Genomic DNA, 18,342 nt, shown 5'->3' with positions numbered 1-18,342 from the left:
TTATGCCATAGGTGCTGTTTTTTTCTTTGTCTATTTCCTTAGAAATGTAACACTTTCAATCTCTTTGCTTTCAAAAGAGTGTCTTGTTAAGAAACTGAGGCTATGTTTCTTCAGTGCTTTTGCATTGCCAAGTTTCATTCTTTTTTTTTTTTTTTTTGCCTCTAAGTGAAATGAAAACATTTCTATCACAATATCCTGACAGCCTTTTAATGCTAATGGTCTACTTTTATGATTAAAAAAAGTTGTAGTTTTTTCAAGAATAAATAAAGATTTTAAGTAAAATTTTGAGGGTAAAGCTTCTATGTATTTATTTTTTTACATTGTGCAATTGTATTTAGTGAAGCCAGCAGGTGGCAGTATAATGTATAAAATAAAAGGATTTCCAATGGGTATAAGGCTTCTTTTCATATGAAAATGTTATTTTGCATATTAGGGAATTCAAATTACATTAACATTCTTTTTATATCTTGTCATCTTGTTGAATATATTATAATTATTATTTTGTTGGAATTTCTTTTTTTTAATTCTTTTTAGGTATATATGACAGTAGAGTATATTTTGACATATTATCCATACATGGAGTATAACTTATTCAAATTAATCCCATTCCCATTCTCATGGTGGTACATCATGTGGTGGAATTTCTTTTTAATTGTATACTTAGTACCTTTTTAAAAAAGTTGAGATTGCTGATTTTAAGGGAATTGAGGGATTTGGAGAGGGAAACTCACAACTCTCTCAGTGGGGTCTTCTATAGTAGTAGCATATAAAGATGTAAATAAAGCCAGGATGGGAATTTCTGGCATTTAAGTACTTTTCTAGAGGTGGGGAGATGGGAATAGGCATCAGATTACTTGCCACCAATAGTATCCCAGCCATGCAAGAATGTGACTGGTTTTCAAGGTAATACTAAGTAACTGAATTAATTATTACTAAAAATATTAATAAACACTGTTTGACAAGTTTGGTGTATATTTATAAGGAGGAATAATGAGTACAGTATTTCATTATTATTCATTATTTCATTAATATTCAGTTATGGCACTAACCTATCATTAAGTATGTTTCTGTATTCCTCCCCTAGGGTTCTCTAAATGCCATGTGGTATGCAGAGGTTGGTTGCTTTTGAGTTTTTTAAAACTGTAATACTGCATCAAATCCTTGTCTAATTTGTTGGAATAAAAAGTAGTTGTCAATATTTTTCTTAGCTCCTAAAAATTTCTCCTTGCCTGCTGGTCTGAAATAAAATACCTGCATCATGCTTTAGCTTGATCATTTTAATTTTTGCTTAAGTGCAATAGTCTGATGACTGTATGTGGCTATTTTCACCTTCTTTTCTCCTTGGTCCCTGACTGTATTTGTGCAGTGTTTTGCTACTTTGTGATATTTATAAAGCAGCATTTACTATAATGGATGTTGTCTGAATCTCCTGCATAGGTTAAAGAACTCCGAGAGAAGGCTGAGTTTTATAGGAAACGAATTCAGGGAACACATTTTTCTCGGGACCACCTGAATCAGATTCTGTCTGATAAAAACTGCTGTTGGGATGTCTCCTCAACCACAAGCTCGGAGGGAACCATTAGTAGCAATATCAAAGCCTTAGATCTTGCAGGGTGAGATTTCTTTGTGGTTGTTGAAAAAGTATGTTGTAGCTTATATGAATCATGGAGTGATATAGGAAGATGGCATGCCTACTCAAAATTTATCTTTTGGTCAAATGAAAAAATGTCCCACTTATTTCATTATTTTAAACTTATTTTCTGTGTAAAAACAAAGATCTATACACATACATATCTATACACACACATACACACATATATACACATACATATATATATACACACATACTTGATTTAAGTATTTGCATATAAATAATACATAATGTAATTCTGGAAGGCTGGATTATATAATATTCTTTGTCATAATTTATAGCAGAATTAGAATGATTATATGTCAGATGTAAAAGGACTTTAGAAATTATAAAAAAGAAAGAGGCAACAACAATAAAGACTCAAGACAATATAAATCTATTAGTACATGTTCATTATCATTCTTTAATGGATTTTGTGGCTACTATGGAGATTGGCCCCTGATATCATGGAAGAATTCTTTGTTTTAGGTTTTAAAATGAACATGATTTAATTGTTTGCCAGAGAAACTACATTTTGATTTATAGTAAATAAAATAGTTTTTAGTTATTACAGTATATCAATATAATCATGTACACCAAATTAATCTATAATTTTGAATTGTACTATATTTGGCTTAAAAATGTATCACAAAATCTAGTCTTTAATAATGTATTGAAAAGGTAAATTTAAAATATAAAATTTGGATTGGTGTATTTGGTCCCAAGTATACTTGAATTTGTGTATAACATCAATTTATTAACTGAGCAAGTCAACTTGAGATATAGTAACTTTCATTTATATTCTATGAAATGAACTTTTAATTAGAAATTTTTGTTCAATACCTAGACAAGGCAATATTTGTGGAAAACATATAGCTGTAAACAGTGGAAGGAAATGATGAGCTCAATATAATTAGTATTAACTGGAAAGCTCAAGTTACTCGAATTTAAAACAAAGCTTATTTTGTTATACAGAGATCCTACAAGTCATAAGACTTTGCAGAAGTGTCCTGGTACAAAACCAGAAGAAAAAAGAGACATCTTGGAAGAACAGCCCCAGAAAAATACCATGGAGGAAATGGGCATGTCAGATGCTCCCACCATGCCTGTTAGAAGGCGGCTGGCTTGGGACGCAGAGAATACTGGTGAAGACATAGAGAAACAGCCCAGCGGGGAGAAAGAACAGGAAGAGGAAAGGGGAAGAGACAAACAGGTATATATGGGAGAGCCAGAGAAGATGGAAGTGCACGAGGCATCTAAGGCAGACAAGATAAAAGAAGGGTGAGAGTTTTAAATTTATCAATGTATAGAATATTATACATGACTAATATGTATTTGATTTGTTACTAAGTATAATAAATATAAAATATACTTTATGTATACTATAAAATAAATATAAATATACTATAAAATATACTATAAATTTAAAATATATTTTAAATTTGTGACTAATAAAAAGCAGATTTTACTTTAATGTCACCAAGTATTCACTGCTATGTTGTTTATAATTTGATTCACTCAGATATTTTAGTCACCACTAATTGGTAATTGAACACTTAAAACTCTGGACTCCTTGTGGAAAAAGTAGGATTATTTTTATTTGTGTCCTGGAGTTATGATTTGTAATATTAGCAAATGTGCCTGGAAGAACGACTTTTTTGTTTTAGGTAAAAAGTGCATGTTAACTAATATCTGATGGTAGTACCAAAAAAAAAAAAAAAAAGAAAGGATAATGTTTTATAGAATTTTTAAAAAAGTGATTTCTGAAATGTGCTAATTCCTGTTGTTTTACATGAAAATTGTTTAGGAGATTGGTTCTGCACCATTGGTAGTGGTGCTTTTTGTCTTTAGTCCAAAGCCCTTATTCCTTTGTGGGTGTTGCAGCTAGTGTGGGGCCTGGAGCCTGATTTAATTGAAGAGTTCTCAGCTGTGTTGTTGCTGACTTGCAGTGATTCCCCCACCCTTTTCTAGTATTCAGTCCTTTTAACTGCATATGGACTTGTTATTTTTTCAGAAACAAAATGGCCTTCTCTTACGTTTTGTATTTTATTGTTGCACAATGCTGGTATAGTATTTTTAAAATCATATTTTCCAGAGAAAATGCTTCCTAATAGATTGTTCCAATTTGTAGGTCAGGTTCTTCTGTATGCTCAGGAAATGGAGGTAGGCTTCCTACTCCAAAGCTGAGAGAACTTGGTGGAATCCAACGGACTCATCATGATCTTACTACTCCAGCTGTTGGTAATAGGCAAACACTATGCAGTTCTCATTTCCCTACATTTTCTAAATGATAAGATAGTTTAATTGAAACCTGTCTTCTGCATTTTTCCAGGTGGAGCTGTTTTAGTGTCCCCATCTAAAGTGAAGTCTCTAGTCCCAGAGCAGAGGAGAAAAATGTCCTCTCAGGATTGTTTAGAAACTTTGAAGAATGATTTTACTAAGGTAAATATTTATATTTAATTTATATTTAAGAACATCTCTTGTATCTTGTAGCAGATTATTTTTGTCACATATAATAAGTGAATATAGGCATTGAGTGGTTTTTTTTTTTTTTTTTTGGTTGCTGCATTGTTGCTGATATGCTTTCAAATCTTAGTAGTGACTCAACAGGAAGAAAGATAAGAAAAACAAAACTATTTATTGAGCACCAACTGTGTGGCAGTTATATTCCCACTATGTTCTAGGCGCTGTTTTAGTATTGGAGATATATCAGTGAAAAACAGCAAAAATCCTGCCCTCATTGAATTTATGTGCTAGTGGAAGAGAGAGACAATAAACAAGATAGCTAGGTAAAATACATAAGTAGTGATAAAGGCTAAGGAGAAAAATAAAGCAGGGGAAGTGAATGGGAAGTGGCCAGGGAGGTCTTCCCTGAGAAGGTAGCATTGGAGCAAAATGTGAAGAAGGTCAGGGGTTGACTTGTAAATATCTAGAGAGGAATTCTAGGCAATGAGAACAACAAGTGCAAAGTCTAGAGGTAAAAAGATGCCCGATTCCTAAGGCCAGCCAGGAGGTCATGTGACTGAACAGAGTAGTTCAGAGACACAATGGCATGCTAAAATGTGTAGGACCTTATAGCTCATAGGAAAGACCTTGAGTTTTATTCTCGTGAGATGAAAAACTATTGAAAGGTTTAAGAGTGATATGATTTACCTTAATTTTTCCAAAGTCACTCTAGCCACTGTGTGGAAAATAGATAGTAGGGGTGCAAGGGCAGATGTGTGAAACCTATTAGTACTTAATTACCATGTCCAGGCAAGAGGTGATGGTTGTTTGGATCACGGTGTAGCAATGAAGGTCATATGATGACGTTCAATTCTGGATATAGATTGAAGGTACAGCTGACAAGAATTGCTGACAGATCACATGTGCAGTGGGAGAAAGAGAAGAATCAAGGAAGAGCCAGGATTTCTGGTCTAGAAATAGGATGGAATTGCCAATTAACTGAGGTAGGGAAGACTATGAGGAAAAGATTTGTCAGGAAAGCGTAAGAGTTGGAACATGCTGGAACATGTGAAATTTGAGAGTTTATTAGTTACACAAGTAGGCATGTATCTGCAAGTTGGACTGCAGATACAGATTTGAGGCTCTTTATCATATAGGTGGTATAGGTATTTAAAATCCGAGACTGGAGATCATCAAGGGAGTGGTCATAGACAGAAAAAAGCAGGCGATATTGGGAGGTTAAGAAATAACCAGCAGAGGAACAGCCAGTGAGGTGATGAAAGAGAGGAGCCTGGTATCCTGAAGATATCAAGGAGGCAGTGTCAGTGCCACTGATAAGTCAATAAAGTGTAAAAATTGATTATTGGCTTTTGCAACTTGGAGGTCATTAATGACCTTGATAAAGGGCAGATTTGGGCAGAGGAGGGACAAAAACTTAAATGTAAATTGGTTGAAGAGAAAGATGAGGAGAGGGATTGGAGATAGCTATCACAGACAGTCCTTTCAAGAGGTTTTTTCCAAAAAGGAAGCAGGATAATAGAATGTAGATTTAAGAAGTGAGGTGGAGATTGGAAAGGTAGCAGCATGTTTGTATGTTGATGACTATAATTCTGAAGACAGAGAAGATTAGCAAAGCAGGAGTATGGGGAAAATTGTTCAAAGATGCTGAGTAGGAGAAAAGGCTTGGGATCTGGTGGGGACTTTGAAGGGTTGGTCTTGGGCAGTCTGACATTCCTTCGTTGTTAGAAGAAGGGAAGCAGAATTCCTGTGCACTGCTAACGAACATAGGAAGATGTGAAGGAGCTTTTGGAGAGAGTCTTCTGATTGTTTCTTGATGATGTATAAAGGAATATCCTTGCTGTGAATGAGGCTGGGGAGGAAAATGTTGGAGATTTGAAAAGGAAGGAGTCATAAAATAGACTTATCAGAGAATAGGAAAGCAATGGGAAATGTGGAACATGGAAGGCAGTGGTAAAGTCTGTTGTAGATTAGTGGTCACAAATTTGATATAAAACAAATGGGATAGGTTGTGTGTTTTTCTCCAGGCATATTTTTGGTTGCAGAGATGAAGGATAGGTAGAGTTGGATTTAATTACTACTTGTAAACATGTTTTGTTAAGGGAAAAAAGTGAGAAACAGGCTAAGGGAATTATAGTGTGTGTAGGGAAGTGATTTATGATAATTGACTGTGGAAGTCATTAGGCAGGACAGCAGAAGGTAACTCGACAATGCAAACATTGCAGGATCAATGGGAGGAAGGTCTTCATAGCCTTAAACACTTGTTAGAATTGGGGTACTTGTGGAGATTAGTTTTAAAGTTAGGAGGTGTGTTGGTTAGGAGTTAAGATTATGAAGAGGTTGCAGTTACCAGTAATGACAAGGTTTCACATATATTCATGGGTTAAAGTAGAATAGAAAACATTCAGAGAAAGGATTGAAAATCTGTGTGTGATTTTGTTAATGGCTTTTCATGAGTTCCAGAGTACACAGTAGGACTTTTTAGGGGTTTCAGGGAGAGGTGGGGGAGTGTATCAGAGGTCCTCTTAACCCCACTGCTCAGAATAGAGGCCAGCTCATAGCCACTACTTATTATATACATGGTGAATGAATATCATTTGGGTGATAGAATATCTGAACTATTTCTTGTTGCTTATGCATGTATTGGTTTCTTAAATGAAATGTGACAATAGGAGGATAGTCAGAGGATTGATCAGAATAAAATGCTGACGATCACTTGCCCCCATGGACTGTTCTGCCCCCTCCTCAGAAGTCCAGGCTGCCACCTGGAAGGTGTAAGCTTTAGGCAGCTGGGCACACAAGACTTAGCCACAGTGGGTGGACATAATTTGTTGTTTGCAGTGGATTTGTATGTATTATTTTTACTTATTGTGGAATTAAGTTTTTGAATAATATAAATAGACTAATAATGTCCTTTGACATTTTAATGCCAATCTCTACCTCAGAGGGTACACTATGCAATTATAACATTTGAATTCAAACTTTTCTGAAACAAGCATATTTTTTACTCATAACTTGATTAGAAATCTCTGCCACCAGAATTTTCTGTCACAAGTAGCATCAGGGCTGGACTAGGAACTAGATGTGGTTATTTCTTATTTTCTATCCCTTGGTTGCTGTTGGTAGAATTGTTAAACTTGAGTCATTAAACTTGATATGCCAAATCAGTTTTTTTCTTTATTTTCTTATAAAAACTATTGTTATGTATGAAATTAAACCCATAGTCTTTTAGTTTCTAATGAATTATTCCCATTACTTAATTACATTTGATTAATAGCACCTTATATCTCTTTTTGCTGTAGGAATTAGACTAAATCATAATATTCAGGAACTTTTTCACCATTAACTTTTAATCACATACCTTAAATTGTGTAGAAATTATATGGTAGCAACAATTAGGGTGACTTTCACCTTACATGTATAAACTTGGGGAGGTGAGTGTTTTAATGCTCAATTAGACAATAAAACTGAGGTCACATGGTTGTCATGTGGAGGAATAGAATTGGATTTTGGTTGGTCTATCCTCAGAGCTTGTGATTTTAATCCTTAAACATAACTGTCTCACAAAATTTTATAGAGTTCTCATGATATTGGTTTGGTCCTCAGGTAGCATTTTCAGATTTTATAAATGATATTAAAAACCCAGATGTGTGTTACTTTCTTTATTCAGCAGGAGTTGCTTCTCCATTTATACACATGCTAGATAGCATGGCTGTAACGCCAATAAGGACAGATATGATACAAGACCTTGTGGAACCTATGGTTTTGTGAGGAGACAAATAATCAGTCATACCCCCCAAAAGATTAGAAATTAAAACTAATTTGGGCTTCAAACTCTGAAATATATAGTGCTGTTCTGGAAGGAATTGACCTGATCATGGAAGTCAGGAAGCATCTTCAAAGTCAAGGATGCCTCTTAGAAGAAATCATAATTCACCTGAGATAAAGAGGCAGTGGAAGCCCTAACTGCATACAAAGGGTGGGGAGGAAGAACATAGCATGTACCAAAATCTGTAGATAAAAAGAACATAGGGTTTTAAGAAATAAGGACCAGTGCATTGTGTGGTGGGGAGCATGGTAGATCATGAGGCTAGAAAAGATAGCAGCATTAAAAATTTCTTACTATCTCAAGAGCAATGGGAAGCCATCAAAATATTTTAAATAATGGAGTACTGTGATTGATTATATTTTGCAAGTTCTTGGTGGTTATCCTAGGAAGCAAGAGTAGACTGGAGTTCTTTTAAAGTCCATTGTGGTAGTCCAAGTAGGGGATGTTGTTGGGATGTCTTGGGCTAATGAGAACAGGCCTGGATAGAAGTGGATGAAACTGAAGAAGTGGAAGAAACTGTGTGAGGGGAACAGTGCCAAGCCTTGATGCTGGGTTAGGTGATGGGGAATGAAAGACCGTGGAGGACTTCTAAGTCTCTGGCTTTCTGACAGGATTGATGGGGGCTTTGCACTAAGAGAACTCTGGACAAGGACTCTATTTGGAGGGGAATATCAGGAGTTACATTTTTATTCACTCAATTCCATATTCATTGGCTCTAACTTAGGTGCTAGGCACTGTTCTGAGGGCTGGAGCTCCTTGATTATCAAGACAGAATCTCTGTCTTCATGCAGCTTCCATTTTCACTGGGAGAAACATATATAATTTCTTTAGGAAGATAAGTTTGCATAGTAGGAAGTGCTGTGAATTAAACAATAACTTCAGATGACCTCCAATGGATGGGTGAGGCTATCAGGATAGGCACGCCCAAGAGGTAACTAGCTAAGAAGGACTAATGAGGAAGGTTGTCCCTACAGGGATCTGAGGCAGAGATTGTTTTCCAAGTAGGAAGACTAGCAAGTGCAAGTGTCCTTACCTGGGGCTGAGTTTTTTTTTTCTTTTTTAAAGAAAAAAAATGATATTTTTAGTGTTTCTGTATGATTAAAAATGTAGGAGACAAAATCCAAAACTTTTTACAATGAAAACAAAATCACTTGCTGTTGAAAAGCAATTTCATCCCATAAAGTTAATTGCATTCACAAAGTTGGAAGAGGGGGGTCAGAATGCATCATTAAATAAATGACACTACTTTAGCAGGTTCCAAACTCAAAAGATTTCTTAAACATTCTGAACAATCATAACATTAATTATATGATATGCTAGCAATATGAAAAATAACCTAAGTTGCCTTTGCCTTTTGTCTTAGTACCAAATTTTATTTGAGGAAAGAACGTTGAAAACTATAACTTTGACTGTGAGTTGAGGATAATTGATATTTATTACAATATTTTGAGATAAAGAGAATAGAATTGATTAGACCTTGTACATCTGTGTTACTTGTAGAAATTAAAAAGTTTACCACCTATAAAAATTTCAGTTTTGTCATATGCTCATTGGAAAGTAAGTATACATTTTAAGGTTATTTTAATTCCCAAGAGGTAAAATTAAGCTGCTCATGTACTCTACAAGGCATGATTTTGTTTTCTTAAAGCAGTTGTACTTAGAAGTCATGTTAATTTTTTGTTCATTTATACAGAAAGGAAATGAAGCAAAGAGCAGTAAAATTATGACCTTGTTAATTTATAATATTGCTTACTTTTTAGCTAGAAGAGTGAGGCACACATTTTTAAACAGTGAAATGGCCCTGTGGCTGGAGCCCAAACAGGGAAGAGGAGAGGGTAGGAAATGAAGCTGGAAAGGGAAGTGGAGTAAGGAATTTGAATGTTTCTCTGATAACACTGGGGAGCCCTTGGAGATCTGTAGCAGCAAAGCAAATAGGACCTGATTTACAGGGTAAATCAACTCACCCTGGCTACTCACTGGAGAACTATTGTACACACGGAAAAGTGGAAGCACTGAGACCAGTAAGGAACTGTAGACTCAAAAACAGATCATTTCATTACTCATATTTAACTCAAGAACCCTAAGCATTCAAATTATTTTCAGATTTTCTTTAATAATATAAAACTGATTTGATAAATAATCTAAACTTTGCTGATATGTAATAAATGAAAAAAAGAACAATTTCCCTTTAGAGTTATTTTTATTATGTTAAGTGATATAGTTAAAAAGATAAGCAAGTGGGAGATTGTGGTTTTATCCTAGGTCTTGATTTAAATATGTTTGTTGGTTGATACTTCGTGCTATCTCCACTTTGAATCTCCAATTGCAGCATATGATACCTGAGGTTAAAAAGCAGTGTTTTGAATGTTGCATTTATAGATTCAAAGCTAATAATGAAGGCAACATTTAAGGAATGATCAGGAAAGTTTGGAAAGTTTCTCTTAAAAAGTAAAATCATCAGGATTTTAGGATAATGATACATTGTCATTGTGGAACAGAAAATACTAGACCAAATCATAAAAGAAAATAAATAGTCTCACCCTTGTTCTCTGGGGATATTCACTATTAAATTTTTGAGGTATACAGCTGTATGTGTATATGTTAATCTAGTTTTTCTTACTTAGCCCTGTATTGTGAACATATTTTCATACCATTCAAAGTCACTAATATCTTATTTTTAATGGCAATATAGTATACAATATATAGTTTACTATAATTTTTAAACTAGGTTTTGTTGAAAATTAATTTTTATTCAGATTTCTATTTCTTAATTTTTCTATTTTGAAAAAATGCTATAAAGAAGCCCATCCTGGGCTGGGGGTCCTAGCTAAGTGGAAGAGCGCTTGCCTGCCATGTGTGAGGTACTGGGTTTGATTCTCAGCATCGAATATAAATAAAGGTCCATTGACAACTAAAAAAAATTTATAAAAAAGAAAGAAATCCATCCTTTGGCTACCTTTTTGTTCATATTGTTCTCTTTGTTTTTGTAAATATTTACTCCCCAAGTATTACTGCACATGAAAGGACACAAGATTTTAAGGCTTTTGCTGTGTTTTACAAAAACATCCCAGAAAGATTATGCTCAGTCTGTCTATGGAAAATGCCAATTTTCCCATATCATTGCCTACTCTGGGTATTATTGCTTTTTTTTTTTAATGAATTTTTACTGTTTGGTAAGCAAATAATTGGTATCTCACCAGAAAATTTATCTTATTTTATTTTTGCTGTGAATAGGTATTGGAAAAGATAGAAATTTTAAATAAAATACCAACTGAATCTAAGAACTTGTTAAAAACAATACAATATCTTTAAGTAGGTAGGGCTTATTCCATAAATGAAAAGATTTTTCAACATCAGAAAAATCTTTTGATTAAATTCATTATGTTAATAGACTAACTTTGAGGGAAGAAATTGATAAATTTCAAAACCTAATTTTATGTTTAAAACACTTATAAGGAAAATGGAAATAACAAGGTAAGTTACTTATAGCAACCATTACCTTTAAAACAAAAAGTTTAGATCATTCTCATTAAATTCAGCATATTGAGTAAACATTAGCATGGTATTTGAATTTTTCATATCTTGTTTTATACAAGAAAATGCCAGGTTTATGGGTTTTGAGGGAGAAATAAAAAAATTAGTATCTCAATGCATTCATTTTATAATGTTTTGAACATTAACAAAGTAGAATATGTTTGCTATATTTTTGTATATGAATTGCTTATTCATGTTCTTTTTGTACTTTTTATTTAGGCTTATCTTTTTCGTAGTACTTTACATATTATATAGCAGTAATAACTCATTGTCAATCATACAAGTTATATATTTTCCTCAAGTTTGACATTTTTTCTTTTGATTTTTAATGTATATATTTTTTTGTTTTTATACAACCAAATCATTGATTGATATTGGATGTTATACTTATAGAATTTTCTTTCCATGGAGATGACATAGAATGTCCCCTGTTTTCTACTGTTAGTTTTATGGTCATTCAGTTTAACTTTGAGTTCCTGGTTTCTTTAGCTGTATATGAATATATGTGTATGTATCTTTTCTTTTTTTTGGTGTTTAGAAAGGAAGTCGTGCTCTATCCCTACTGACTTCTCCTGCTGCTGGTATAAAAACAATTGATCCTCTGCCTTTGCGGGAAGATTCTGAAACTAATCTCCCTAAATTTGCTGAGACAGCACTTCCGGTTTCAAAAACTCCAGAATATCCCACAAACACTCCCAGACAGTTGCCTTCTCCAATGGGTGTTCCCTCCTACTGGCATCCTGCTCGTCGAATTCAGGGCTCCCTGAGAGATCCAGAATTTCAGCATAATGGTAATTATTTTGGTTTAATTTTTTGCCTTTTAAAATGAAAGTGGCACAGAGAGATAAAATGCTATAAGTGTGTACTACATATATATATATCATATATCATGATATTTAGCTAACATGATATCATATATCACGATATTTAGCTTTTTTTTTTTTTAAATAGGAAAACTCTCTTTAGGACAGTGGGTTATGATGCACTTAAGTTCAGTTTTTACTTTTATATATAAGTGTGAGTTGTGTCTTAAGTTCTTACTCATACATATGTGGGTAACCTTCCAGATACTAGTAGCCCCTCTCCTCCAGGCTTGATGGCCTAGATGTAGAATTTAAGACCAGAAATTGTTTTTCTTTAGTATTGTTAGGGATTGCTCTGTTGTTTTCTGGCCTCCACTGTCACTCTTGAGAAGTCTCATGCTGTTTTCAGTCTTCGTCTTTTGCATGTGCCATTTTCTTTTCTGGTAGCGTTTGGAATCTTCTCTTTACACCCAAATGCCCTGTGAGTCCACAATGCTGTGTGTTGAAGGGGTCTCTTTATTCATTTTACTGGTATTTTGTAGGTCTTTCAGTCTGGAAAATTCTTAATATGAGGAAATTTTCTTAGATAGTAATTTCCTTCCCTTCATTTTCTCTTTCTGGCACCTGTTATTCAGATATTGGACATGATTTTTTCTTTTCTTTTCTCTCTTCTTTCTCCTCCTATTTTCTGTCTTTTTGTTTTAACTTGGTTTTTATCATTTACTTCCCTCTGTTTTTTAAAAAAATCGCTATAATATTTTTAATTTCTAAGAACTTTTTTTTAATGCTGTAAACTCATTTTATATGGTATCCCATTCTTACTTCATGGAGGGAATGTTTTATCTATTTGAAGAGACAGTTTTTAAAATATAAATATTTATGTGGTTATATGTGTATAAAATCCTGTTTTGACTATGGCACCCTTGGTCTCAGGGTATCTGATGAGCCTTTGGAGACAAAACCTCCATTTATTCTTTTAGGAGAGAAATATTTATGTCACTATGTAAGTTTTAAGAAGAACCTAAGGGGGTCCAGCTGTTTTGCAAAAGACTTTTAACCTGTTTCCTGGTTCATCTGGCCTTCACTACAGCTTGTTGTGAGACTCAGTACTCCCAAACCCCACACCATGAGGGGCAGAAAATGGTTGCTTCTTGTTTCACTCCTCTGCTGGCTTAAGAATTCAACTTGCTTGAACTACACACCTCATTCCCCTTTGATTTGCCTTCCACTTTCCAAAATTTTGTTGCTGTTTTCTTGTCTTACATGTCTTTGTCCTCTGGGTTTATGTCATTTTTATAAATGTGTATATCCAGTCATGTCTAAACAGGAGCCTACTATGTTTATTTAATGTTAGATCATCAGTATTACTGAAAAGAATTCTAGGAAGTTATTCATAGTTTGTTTTTATACTTGCAGTGTACAATATATATTAATGAGGGCTCTTTGATAGTAATTTCTACTGAAATATAAAACTTAATAAAATTTCTGATCATCTACTTTCTTTAAGGGTTTACTGTAATGTCTTAGTTTGTTTTGTGCTGCTCTGTTAGAAAACATGACACTGAGTAATTTATCATGAACAGAAATTTATTGACTCATGGTTCTGGAGGCTGGGAAATGCAAGCTAGAGGAACCGTCATTTGGTAAGGGCCTTCTTGCTGCATCATCCTGTGGCAAAGGGCAAAGAGGAGGCAGGAGAAAAAGGAAAAGGGAGCAAACACTCCACTTCTGGGCCAATGGCATCAGTCTGTTCTTGAAGGTGGATCCTAAACAGCTCTGGAAGGTCCCACCTCCTCATGGCATCTCAATGGCAATTCACTCCTGACATGAATTTTGGAAGAGACAGACATGATGTTTGGTGATTTTGAAGGATAAATTCTTGTGCTTTTCTTTTTCTTTCTCTCTCTCTCTCTTTTTTTTTTTTTTTTAAGCGGGGAAAGCAAGGATGGATGATTTCCAGTTACCTCAACATGAAGGCTTTCATGATGAAGGTATTTCAATCTCATAACATATAAGATAAAAATACAGGTTCTTTTATATGATAGTTTATATATTCGATTAGCACTTTACTGCCTACAAAGTATTTCCACAGATGTTTCTTTCATTAGATTCTTGAAACAGTGTTGAGGATGAAATTATCCCCTTTTTACAAATAAGTAACAGGGGTCAAGTGGTGAATAGTATTCTTTATGGCAAACAGGTGATAAGAGGTTGCACCTTACACACAGCAGGTGCTCTTTCTGTTCTTCTACTCTGTCTAGCTCTGGACTTTGGAATTTGGTCTAGTATTACATCCATATTTTTTCAAATGCCTGCATATTGTCAATTTTCAGTTCTTGAAAAATATTTATATCACTAGGGAAAATGGACTTTTTTCTCCCTGTGCAGTTTCCATTCTGACGGATTCATTGGCAGGAAGAATTTTGAATCCTTAGGTGAACAATTGAAATCATTGTATTGATTCATCCTAAGAAGTGTGGAATAACTGAATTTGTAAATTTTGAATTGGGAAATAAATTTGAACTTAATACATTATATTTTAGATTACATATGTTAAAGTTTTTTCTTCCTTTAGTAATTTTGAAACTTTTTTTTTTTAGTTATTTATGAGCTAGAAATCAAATAGTTATGTTTTAAAATGCAAAATATTTGGCAACTTTGAATCACATTATCTTTTTTTTTTTAATAGAGAACAGTGCTTATAAATAAACATTATAGATTTGCTTACTCAGAAATGAGGAATTTCAGCAATGAGGAAGAATATTCAAACATTATTTCTGTACTTAGTGAGATTGTTTTAGAAATACGATATAAGAATGATGTTAATATATGGCTTTTGATTTTAAAAAAGTTAATTTTTTTTTTTTGCCCCAAATAGCTGTGCTTTTGAAAGTAGGACAAAACGGTGTCATGATGAATTGTTTCCAAGTAATACTGAAATCATTGGCTGTGTTTAATTAATGACATTATGGGATTTCAGGAAAGGGAAAAAAAATGCTCATTTCAGATTAAAATGTTTGATATCTATGTAAGATAAATTTGGAGAATTACCATGAAAATGTTAAAATCTTACATTTAATAGATTACTATTTTTTTTCTGATAGACCCAACATTGATATAATTATAAGCCTCGATGTTTTTAATTTTCTGTTAATGTTATATAAAACATCATATTTATTCAGGAGGTATTTTTGTACAGAACATAATCATGGGATTTTTTTTTTTCATTTACAGATGAGGACAGATTGTCTGAGATTTCTGCTCGCTCTGCTGCGTCTAGCCTTCGGGCTTTTCAAACTCTGGCACGAGCTCAGAAAAGGAAGGAGAATTTCTGGGGCAAAGCATAAACCTTGTTTTTATCTAGGGAACCACTGGCATAATTTTTCTTTATTGCTCACTGTGTTTAGATTTTTTGAGTATCTGAATTTTCTTCTGACATTTCCAGCTTAAGTGAGTTGATTTGTCAATATTCATTTTACTTGGAAAATTTTAACACGTGCTTATACAAATTTAGCTCTTAAAAATTCTTTTACATCAATCCCAAAATTTGAAGACATAGATTATATAGTTCTTCACATGTTCTGTCATTTGTGTTAGATGTCAAGGATTGCTGGTGAATTATGACTTTCACCCATCCAGAGAATAAGCTAAAGAAATAAAGTGAAAATTAAGATTCCAGTATGGAGTACACATTCCCCTAAGATTGGTTTTATGTGTCTTTATAATTGTAGATGTTGTAAAATGAATTTGTTGTCCTTTTAACTTTTGTTTTAGTGTTTCTATATGTGGTTGCAGTGTTATTTAAGGTAATTGTACTTTGAAAATACCAGCTGTATATATTTTTCTTATTTATATGACAAAGTTTGCTGAGAGAATATGTATATTTTTGATCTTTGTGTGTATTCTATTTGTATAACAACTTTGGCTTACATTTAATAATGTCTGGGTTTTGAAAAATTATTTGTATAATGGAGAATTATAACTTTGTAGACATTTTGAAATAAAAATTGATCAAGTGTGTTTGGCTTCTTCAGAAAGTTAATACATGGAATGAACAACTATCTTTTAGAAATATTCTACTTGTCACAGGTTAATCAAAAGTTTGACTTCTTTCTCAGCTGTCTAAATGTAATGAAGCTGAATCTATAATACATTTTCACAAATGTAGGAAAATTTAGAATTTTCAAAGCAGACTCATTTTTTAAACATTTAACACAGTTTTTTGAATCTATTACTCCACTTACTGGACATGTTCAGTTGTCTTATTTATCTTATAAATCATGATAAATTTAAGTTTCTAAAAATGTGGATTTTATAAAATCTTTACAATATTACATAAAAAGTATGAAAGACAAAATATACAGAATATTAATGTCCATTGGATAGAAAACAGTCTGTTCTAAAGTGCTTAATTTGGTCAAAAGTGCTTTTACAATCGCTGGTTCACAGTAACTTAGTCTTATATTGTGAAGTTGTAAAGAATTGTAGATATACAGATTGCCATCATTACACTAACCTTTTAAAATAATTTGTTTATAAATAAGTTTATCAAGGCATTAAACATGGAATTAAAGCTTGGGCTTGGGAATAGCTGGCTTTGAGAACAAAAATTAGCTTTATACAAATGTTTTCTGAGGGCATAATAGTTGTAATATAAGTTTGGAACTTACTGTCCCTCTAGAAGCTTAAAGGCATCAATCATTTCCTTCCTCCTTAAATGTTGGTTGGTTTGGTTATTTGGGACAATTTTTAATGGCTGACCACTAATACATAGTAAAGAAAGAGATTATAGCTAGATTTCCGTGAACTGCATAATTTGTAGTCTATGTTACAAAAAGTACAGACTGTAATATCTGAGTTTACCCATTACAGTGAATCATGGCACATGAACTTGATCTGCCAGATGTCAATTAGAATAGGAGGCTATGATTCTTCTGGAGCCAATGTTGTGACCTTACTCTGTGTGATGATTTAGTTCTGCAGCAACCTACTGGCCACCTCTTGTCTTAAAACTACCCAGAGGACCAGGGGAGAGAATAGTGTTGAGGGATCATTACTGTTCATCTCTTATACTAGAAGAGCAATATGAATGATAGGAATTTGAGTTGGTGGGTAAATAGTCTAAGTTAAATGAGACCTGTCCCATGAGTTGTGCTAGTATTTAGGAGCTGAGATCACTAATTCAACTTTTATCAGTTATTAAGGCAAGTGTTGATGTATTACAAACTGAAATTATTAAGAAAAATTATAGCTTAATAAGTGTGCACAGCTGTATATATTTGTGAAGCCAACACCACAGTGAAGATATATTTCTATCACCCTTACAGGATCCTCATTTTCCTTAGCAGTCAAATTTGTTCCATCCCTTGTCCCCAAGGCAGTCACTAATCTGTTTTCTGTTGATAATTTTAGTTTGGGAAAAAATTTATATCAATGAAATCGTCTTTTATATCTGTCTTTTACTTAACAGTATTTTTGAAAGTCATTCATGTTTTGGTGTACATGTTCCCTTTTAATTTATTCTTCCCAGTGGTGGACTTTTAGATTGTTTGCAATTTGGAACTCTAATGAATAAAGCTGTTAATTCCTATTTCTATGCAATCCTTTGTGTTGACATAAGATTTCATTTCTCTTTGGGAAATGCCTAGGAAATTCAATCTGTATTCTCTTTTAATATAACTTCTACTTGAGTATATGTATACAGGTACAGTATACTCATATCAATATTATGAACTCATAGCTTGGTCTTTTTGTCTAAATATCTCAAAAGTCAGACTGAGGATGAACATCAAAATCACAATGGGAGGGTTTTCCTGCCCCCATCTTTACCCCAGATGCTGGTATTCTCAGTTTCCTGATTGAGAACCCAGATTAAAATGCACAGATGTACATACATACATGAGAGATTTTGCATGTAAATTTTTTGTCTCATCTATGGATTCCTATAGGAGTCTGAATTCCAAGCTAAGAATTCTGGAAGGATGATGCTGAGAATTAAGGATAAAGAACATGATAATATATGGTAGGAAAAGTTATAATACGAATTAAGCATAAATATTTTATATATGGAAAAACAGACTAAA

General features: G+C 33.6%; 1 protein-coding gene across 5 annotated transcripts in view; it reads left to right on the top strand.

The window, feature by feature from the left end:
* The window catches only part of Mdm1 (Mdm1 nuclear protein), a 32,302-nt gene extending 14,442 nt beyond the window's left edge, over nucleotides 1–17,860 (top strand). For 2 of the 5 annotated variants that reach the window (XM_058574626.1, XM_046430735.2), the window contains exons 8-15: nucleotides 1,085–1,114; nucleotides 1,438–1,613; nucleotides 2,606–2,911; nucleotides 3,762–3,871; nucleotides 3,963–4,072; nucleotides 11,995–12,247; nucleotides 14,191–14,250; nucleotides 15,494–17,860. In XM_058574626.1, coding sequence (XP_058430609.1) covers nucleotides 1,085–1,114; nucleotides 1,438–1,613; nucleotides 2,606–2,911; nucleotides 3,762–3,871; nucleotides 3,963–4,072; nucleotides 11,995–12,247; nucleotides 14,191–14,250; nucleotides 15,494–15,606 — 1,158 coding nt within the window. In that variant the 3' untranslated portion in view covers nucleotides 15,607–17,860. The remainder of the gene's footprint in view (nucleotides 1–1,084; nucleotides 1,115–1,437; nucleotides 1,614–2,605; nucleotides 2,912–3,761; nucleotides 3,872–3,962; nucleotides 4,073–11,994; nucleotides 12,248–14,190; nucleotides 14,251–15,493) is intronic. The other 3 variants (XM_046430736.2, XM_058574625.1, XM_058574627.1) reach the window with 3 other exon arrangements.
* Nucleotides 17,861–18,342: the final 482 nt, after the last annotated feature.

Source organism: Marmota monax, unplaced genomic scaffold (assembly GCF_021218885.2).
Source record: "Marmota monax isolate L192 unplaced genomic scaffold, Marmota_monax_Labrador192_F-V1.1 WCK01_AAM20220418_F8-fsc00056, whole genome shotgun sequence".
In the NCBI taxonomy this organism is placed as follows: domain Eukaryota; kingdom Metazoa; phylum Chordata; class Mammalia; order Rodentia; family Sciuridae; genus Marmota; species Marmota monax.
This window is presented reverse-complemented; position numbering and strand designations above follow the sequence as displayed.